General features: G+C 41.2%; 1 protein-coding gene across 2 annotated transcripts; it reads left to right on the top strand.

Annotated features, from left to right (window-relative positions):
* The first annotated feature begins 366 nt into the window (after nt 1-366).
* slc25a38b (solute carrier family 25 member 38b) lies at nt 367-6,535 on the top strand. 2 transcript variants are annotated; one of them, XM_063883424.1, is made up of 8 exons: nt 367-754; nt 1,088-1,177; nt 3,279-3,403; nt 3,982-4,066; nt 4,371-4,550; nt 5,287-5,455; nt 5,894-6,057; nt 6,221-6,535. In XM_063883424.1, the coding sequence occupies exons 2-8, from the start codon at nt 1,163-1,165 to the stop codon at nt 6,341-6,343; spliced, it is 861 nt and encodes a 286-aa protein (XP_063739494.1). In that variant the 5' UTR covers nt 367-754; nt 1,088-1,162; the 3' UTR covers nt 6,344-6,535. The 2 variants fall into 2 exon arrangements, with proteins under 2 accessions (XP_063739494.1, XP_063739493.1); XM_063883423.1 differs by lacking the exons at nt 367-754; nt 1,088-1,177 and adding an exon at nt 2,042-2,329.
* The last annotated feature ends 1,670 nt before the right edge of the window (nt 6,536-8,205 follow it).

Raw genomic sequence — 8,205 nt, 5'->3', positions numbered from 1 at the left:
TTATTATTATTATTATTATTATTATTATTATTATTATTATTATTATTATTATTATATTACCATTATCATTATATACTTTTCTGCTCCCTGTTTGTGGACACATGTCAATATTCACCCCTATTTTAAATAAAGGGAATATGGACTGACATCTATGATTGATTCTCTGTGCATGAATTACAGCTTGTTTTTTAATCTGTTTTTCTAACTAAATAGCAGAATATTGACTCTATTTAATGTATATGTGTGGCTTATTATGCAGATCTCCCACTCTACCAGTTATCATCAGTAACAGTGCCTCACGGATGCCCCCTAAGTGTGTGACAGTGAGGTGTGTGTAGACCACTGGAGGTGAACTTTGTAGCCACGAGCTAACACAGTCCAGTCGCAGCAGCACAGCACGTAGCGATCAGTCAGTCACTGTTCTCTGACATTTATAACTTCGGACAAAACTGTATTTTTACAAAAACTGCTTTTAAGGCTCGATCCGCGTCAGGACAATAACAGGGTTTCTTATTTTTGATGAAGAGAGTCAGACTTAAGTTAAATAACTTACTAGAGTGAGCTGCTAGCTTTGACGTAAGCTAGCCGACGAGCTTTGCGAGAAAGTTGTGTTTGTCGGCAATATTAAGGATTACTAAAACAAGACTATTCAGAAACCTACGCAGATTGCCCATAAAAAAACAAAACATGGGGTTCCTTGAGCTGCCAGGTGTGACCACCACCTCCATCCTCCCTTAACACACTTCAAAGTCAGGTAAGAAGAGCTTGCATGCTAAGTTAGCTAGGTAGCTAGTCAAGTAACCCAGTGAATGATGTTTGTTTTCATAACAAACGGTCTCTGATACTGGCAGCTTTTAGGGATTTTTCTCCAAAGTTACGTCGTGGGTAGTAACACGTATCTAATGTTATATCTGACCTGTATTGGGCTTGTAAATGTTAGCCTGTCCTGAGAGGCTCATGTCCCCCTGCATGCACTTTAGCATACAGCTAATTAGCTAAACTAGCTAGCAGCTACAGGCTCCTCTGAGAAGACTTGATGGTTTTGAAATGTGACATGTGTCTGCCCTTTTCTTTTCCAACTTTAAGTTATCGTCGGCTAAAATTAACTAGCTCCAAAACGGCAGCACCAGGGGAGAAAGTGGAGCCAGCATCCAGGTCCAAGATGGAGTTAGCAGCGGTGAGTGCCCTGCATGCAGCAAATGTACTCAACCAATCTGTCAATAAGAGGGTGCATTAAGAACTTTTTTAACAGCACCTATTCATCCAATACAATAACATCTGTTAACGTAAGATTCGATCATACTTCATTGTCAGCTCTTGTCTGAAACGTTTCTTGCATCACAGCAGCTCCATCTACAACATCAACTAGTACGTGTGTGTGTGTGTGTGTGTGTGTGTGTGTGTGTGTGTGTGTGTGTGGACCATACAGTACTATTCTAATCAGCAGTTAAACATTTTCACCTTTAACCATTTTGACTGTCCAACCAAGCTACAAGTGTTGATTCATGATTGAAAAGAAACACCCTGTCCAGCTTTATGGCACAACAGTTAAAACTACATGCAGAGATACCAAAAAAAAAACAGTATGTGTGAATGTCAATAATAATAATAATTATTATTCCAATAACTATATCAATATAAAATACATATATGATATCATGATATAAAATTACAATTTTTTTTGCTGTATATGCAAATTGTTATACAGTAAATGATCAAATAATCCATTAGAAATGTGTTTATGGTTTAAGAAACTTGATTGAAGTGTTTCTGTCTTTCCTTTTCCTGGGAATTAAATGCATGACAAACCAGAGAAATTCAGCATGAATTCCAAAATGCTTATAAAAATTCTACATAACATCCAGCCTATTTATTCACAGCGCATCATGGAATCATGCAGGGTTTATCCTCTTGATTTTGCTGAATTGTTGACCCAGCACACACACACACACACACACACACACTTCATGACTCATGCTGTTTGACAAAGATGCACTTTAGCAGTGAGCTTTACAGAGGGTGGGGGGCGGGAATACAGATGTGTTGGTGTGTCTCTGAAAGATAAAGAAAGAAGCCCATAGAAAAACGCGGGCTGGATTAAGCTACTGCTTTGGCTGTGAAACGCGGGGGAGGGAGGACCAAAAGCAGGAGAAAGCCATTGTGGGTCGAAGAAGGCGAGAGATAGGATTGGAGAGAGGAAGGTTTTTGAGAGAGATGGACGCTTTTTACAATATACGCTTTTAAATAGCAGCGTCACAGAGAGAGCGAGGTAACGGAGGGCAAAATGCAGGAGAAACGGGATTCTCAGAGCCGAGCCCCCGGTTTAAAGGTGTGTGTGTGTGTGTGTGTGTGTGTGTGTGTGTGTGTGTGTGTGTGTGTGTGTGTGTGTGTGTGTGTGTGTGTGTGTGTGTGTGTGTGTGTGTGTGTGTGTGTGTGTGTGTGTGTGTGTGTGTGTGTGTGTGTGTGTGTGTGTGTGTGTGTGTCATATCTACATTCAACATATTGAACGTTTGGTCAAAGGAGACTATTAATGGTGGCTTATTTATTTTGTGTTTGTTGCTATAATTGTGGTTATTGCCTTTATTATAAGCATTTAGTTTTCCTCGTTTACATGTTTTTTCCTTCAAGTGTGTCTGTCCTTGTTTGTGTCTTATATTTGACCATGAGGCATTTAAGCACTGTGTGTGTGTGTGTGTGTGTGTGTGTGTGTGTGTGTGTGTGTGTGTGTGTGTGTGTGTGTGTGTGTGTGTGTGTGTGGGCACGTGGACTGTCACTGCACATCTCCATAATTTCCACAGTGTAGGGACCTGGCCCCTGCTCTGTGCTACCACCTTGTATTTCACTGTAATGGAAAAGCCATACTAGCATATTAACACTCAAATGGATATACTCTATATGTATATTAGATAACGTTCATTATTGTGTATGTGGGGCAAATTTCTGTTGTGACAGGATTCGTTTTATTTGGATAACCTTTCCCTGGCCTTTTTAATGAGAGTTTGTGGCACTCAACAAGAGGCCAAGAAAGAAATTGAACGTCATATTTTCACATCATCCTTTTTTTTTACACTGTGACTTAAACTTTATGTTTCTCTTTGCTTCATCCTGTTTCTCATCCTCTGTAAATCCTCCACTGTTACCCCCCTTCCCTTTCATTCCTTAACCACTTTTTGGCATTTCTTTCTCCCCTCACTCCTCTTCCTTCTGTCCTCCTCTCTCTTTTTCCACCCCCCCCTCTCCCTCCCCTCCTTTGTAACTCTGTCTGTCATCATCCTCAGGCTCACCCAGCTCTCAAAGCCTTTATGTGTGGCTCTCTCAGCGGCACCTGCTCTACTCTGCTCTTCCAGCCTTTGGATCTGGTCAAAACACGGTTGCAGACCCTGCAGAAAACTGCCAAGCCGGGGTGAGTCGTCACACATGTAACTCGCACACCTCGTGTTTGTGGACAACATGCAAACGCGCACGACATAATTTGTATGCATGCCATCGGATGACTCTACATGTGCATGTCCCCGCCAGGTCTTTCTTTTGCTATTCCTGACCTACTCTCACACACACAACATGCTCCTCAGGGACAGAATCCCACATGCACACACACAAATACACAGCATGGGAGGGACACAATTTGCAATCAGTGCTGGGCTGGATCTGCAGTATGACCCATTTAGGGCAATTAGTCATACCACCGTGTAATCAAACTGTCAGGCTAGGACTCTGCAATTATTCCACTGGAAGCAAGAATCGGAAATTTAAATTGCTAAAAGCGGATTTTCAATTTAAACAGCGTTCCACAGGTGGAGGCCTTAGTTCAATATTTCAGAAGATTGTGTCTGTTAATTGGTTGTTTAATTGTGAATATCTGGCTTATTTTTCACACCACAACACCCAAGGCAACAAATGTTTTGTCTGAGTTCAAATGTATTTATGTTATTTTACAACCTCAAATGTTTTCTAAATCCCTTCCTAAATATCCTCCTGCAGGGCACCAAGGGTGGGGATGTTCAACGTTTTAATCAACGTTATTAGGACCGAGAAATTCTTCAGTCTGTGGAAGGGAGTTTCACCAGTGAGTAACAGAGTTTGCCATTATTATTATTTCCGAAATAAATCTGCAGTCTCAAATGCTGCTGTTACATAATACTGTGGACGGGCTTATCCAACAGCAATCTCTCTGTCGTTCAACTTCAATATGCATCACCTCTCCCTCTTGCTTTAAGTACCAGACCATCATTAGGCCAAATTAAATAGTCTCTTCCTTATAAGAAGAATACATCTTCTTCCGATTATCACTGGTGTTGGATTTTTATTTGGAGCTAAAGCTAACATCACATTAAACAAAGAATTGTTTAAGACTTCTGTTTCTCTCGCAGTCATTTGTGCGCTGCATCCCCGGCGTGGGCATCTACTTCAGCACCTTCTACTCGCTGAAGCAGCACTACTTCCTGGAGCGCTCACCCAACGCTGGTGAGGCTGTTCTGCTCGGAGCGGGTGCCAGAACCGTAGCTGGCGTCAGCATGCTGCCATTCACTGTCATCAAGACACGCTTTGAGGTGAGTTTCAGTTTCTTTACATACTGACACACCTCATTATTATCTCTTTTTCAGACTCGTGTTTAGTATAAGTGACAATGAATCCAGGAGAAGTATTTAATTAACACCCAAGCCACAAGAAAATAAGCACATTTTGTGGGGATATTTGCTGTTTGAGTCTTATTTTGTCTTGAGTGACTGTTTAAAGATTCAACTGACTTGCCCAGTATTAATCCCCCCTTAAAAGCTCTGATAGGTCCGTTCCTCTCAAAACTGGGGATACAGACTTCAATTAGCAAAGAGCACCAGACTATTTTGGGATTTTCTAATAAAAAGGGTCTGAAGTTAGGCAAATTCAACACTTACTTTTGCATACTTTTGCTGCAGTAAAAACACAAGGGGATATTTATAACAGTTTTGTAATTGAAGTAGTAGTAGTAGTAGTAGCTTCAATGTCATGCATGATAACAGACATATTCAGCACATGGTGAGAATGTCCTTTATCACGTCTTCCTTCGTCTGCATTAATCAGGAGTTTAGTTTAGTTTTTGCTGACATGCCACCATTTAGCTTTACATAACAAATACTGTGAACAATGACCCTTGGAAGTATCTGTGAGACCTTGTACCCAATAAATAACCCTTAAAGCTAGGATCCATTAATGAATGAATGAACTTGTAGTGTGTACCACTGCAAAAAGGAAAAGGAACTGTAAAAATGAACCATATTCATTTTGCTTCTTCATACATTGTTTTAGAGTGGCTGTTACAACTATGTGAGCGTGGCAGGCGCTCTGAAGAGTGTGTATGAGACGGAGGGAATCCGGGCTCTGTTCTCAGGTCTGACTGCCACGCTGCTCCGAGACGCTCCGTTCTCCGGCATCTACGTCATGTTCTACAGCCAGGCCAAGAAGGCGCTGCCTGAAGGTGAGAGCGCTGCATCAGCAAATCAGGATGGTTTCCTGTAGCTGCAGGTAGTGAGGGTTGTCCTTGTACTGCAGAAAAACATCAGAATATTTGGCCTACTAAGGTTTCTGTGTCCAGGTATCCAGCAATAAAAAGTGGGTTTTACCTCCTGTTTTATCTGCAAATGGCCTTTAATATCCATGTCATTTAAAAGTGTAACCGTTTCTTCATTAAATAATATTAGACATTTGTGTGTATTGATCTTAATTAGCATATACATTCTTGTATGTACAAAATGTGTTATATGAGGTTCCATTGACCTTTGGACATTTGTTCCAAATTTGAAGAAGAAATCAGAATGGAAAATTCCAATAGCCTGTGACCGCTGTTTTTATTTTATTACAACAACACGTCCAGAGCTCTGTTTGTTTGTTAAATATTTGTTTCTTCTTCTCTCAGAGGTGAGTTCGTCGGCCTATGCCCCGCTGGTGAACTTCAGCTGTGGGATGGCGGCGGGCGTCATGGCGTCGCTGGTCACGCAGCCGGCAGACGTGGTGAAGACGCACATTCAAATCAGCCCGTCCCACTGGAGCACCACAGATGCTATCCGCTACATCTACAGGGTGGGTATTCATTTAATCCCCGCTGGCAATTTTTATCAAACTGCATGTGAATATAAATCGGGGAAAAGCAACACATATTCCTGTTGGCAAGAAAGATGAAGTTTGACCGTTAAGTCCATAACGTACCACTCTGAAATGTCCTGCTCTGTTCTCTCTCTCTCAGGAGCACGGCATGGCCGGGTTTTTCCGCGGGGCTGTCCCGAGGTCTCTGCGACGCACACTGATGGCAGCTATGGCCTGGACTGTCTACGAACAGCTGATGGCTCGGATGGGCCTCAAATCCTGAAGAGCATCAGTGTTAAAAACTCGATGAAATATGAGTGGAAATCAATTCACATTAGGTTTCACTGAAAGCCCCATGAAAGAAGAAACAAGGAGCTGGTTGAGACAATGAATCAGCACTCCCAAGATTTTTCAGGTGGATAAATGTGAGAGAGAGAGAGAGAGAGAGAGAGAGAGAGAGAGAGAGAGAGAGAGAGAGAGAGAGAGAGAGAGAGAGAGAGAGAGAGAGAGAGAGAGAGAGAGAGAGAGAGAGAGAGAGAGAGAGAGAGAGAGAGAGAGAGAGAGAGAGAGAGAGAGAGAGAGAGAGAGAGAGAGAGAGAGAGAGAGAGAGAGAGAGAGAGAGAGAGAGAGAGAGAGAGAGAGAGAGAGAGAGAGAGAGAGAGAGAGAGAGAGAGAGAGAGAGAGAATGCTGTGGCTGGGTTTTTGTTGCTATTTAAATGTTTGTGAAAATTTGCTGTTTGTGAGTGTTAGTCTGAAGTTGTGATGTAACACCTGACACTCCATATGTCCACCTAGGGCTGAAGTGACACTCCCTGCTGTGAAGTGAACTAATTCCTCATCTCACTATTTGTCTGTTCTGACTCCGCCTTAGAAAAAATTGCCCTTGACAGAGAGGGCGTGTGATTGCTTGTGACTCAGCAGACTGGTGTACCGTACATCTGCTGAGGCAACCAAAAGCAAATCACTGCAGAGAGAGGGCTTCCGGCTTCTGCCATGTTTTAGAAACTTGCTTGAGATTGAGCAACATTTCTTCCTCGCCAATTATCAAGCAGGCTCAGACAATCATAGGTACTCACCCAGCTGCATTCTGGGAAGAAAATCACAGTAAAGCCTTTATTGCAATACTTCTTGAAAACTATGCCAACTTAAAGTTTAAACACACCCGGGGTGCATTGTGGGACTCAGCATAGTCAAACCAGATGTGCTTCTTAAAAAAGGCTAAGAAAAGTAGCAGAAGAAATATTCAAACCTGTGGCAGTATTTCAGTCAGTTCATGATTTTTGGATGATTTAGTTTTGTAATTAAAATGCTTAATTCTTTTTTGGGGGAGCATAACAACAGCAATATCTCCTTGTATTTAAGTAAGCACTTTAATAAGTTGACCTCTTTTTATATACATTAAGTTAATATTTGTATTCCTGATTCACCTCATGTGAGCATATTTGCAGATTTGGTGGGAGTAAACCAGATATTTGGTTTACTCCCAAGTGAAGCATTGCTGCATCACTGTGTTTGAGCGATACAGAATATATCATATCAATGCTGGAGAGATGCGAAGCTTGATCTTTACCACCATCTTCCTGGCTTTGTACATATTTTAACTAGATACAGAATTATTGACTGTAACAAATTAAAGTCCTATTTTTATGTCCATTGTACAGTCTGCCTTTCACTATAAACATTATTTATTGCTATTGATTTAATAAGAGGTGATATCTTGAAAATGATGATAAAATTGTTATAGTGTTTATAGAAATAATGCCAAATGGAAGATTTCGCAAGTAGAGGGGATTCTATGGTCCATTGTGATCTGTGATGTCAGGATGAAGGTTGTGAAGCAAAAATAACGACAGTAGTTTTCGGTGTTTGCTGTGTAACACAAACAGTGTTTCTAAATGTGACGTAATTCCTGCTTGGAAGTATTACCTCTTCGATAGTCTTCACCCTCTCTCCGTTGATCCTCTATTATGACTATATTGTTTATGGTCATTGTTATTGTAAATATTTTGTCTGTGCATGTGTTTGCTCAGACAGATGCTGTGCCTGCCTGGTTTTTAAATGTCAATAAATTGTCCTATTCAAACAAAAAAAAAAGATTTCCATTTTTTTATTTTTGACATAAGGAAGAAGTTGACTTTGTTTTGC

Source organism: Eleginops maclovinus, chromosome 5 (genome assembly GCF_036324505.1).
Source record: "Eleginops maclovinus isolate JMC-PN-2008 ecotype Puerto Natales chromosome 5, JC_Emac_rtc_rv5, whole genome shotgun sequence".
Lineage (NCBI taxonomy): Eukaryota > Metazoa > Chordata > Actinopteri > Perciformes > Eleginopidae > Eleginops > Eleginops maclovinus.
This window is presented reverse-complemented; position numbering and strand designations above follow the sequence as displayed.

Excerpts from the sequence above, each read along its gene's own strand:
- slc25a38b (XM_063883423.1), top strand. The coding sequence starts at position 2,285 with ATGCAGGAGAAACGGGATTCTCAGAGCCGAGCCCCCGGTTTAAAG. Across the intron at positions 5,456-5,893 it reads CAAGAAGGCGCTGCCTGAAG|AGGTGAGTTCGTCGGCCTAT; the intron begins GTGAGAGCGCTG and ends TTCTTCTCTCAG. Across the intron at positions 6,058-6,220 it reads CTATCCGCTACATCTACAGG|GAGCACGGCATGGCCGGGTT; the intron begins GTGGGTATTCAT and ends TCTCTCTCTCAG.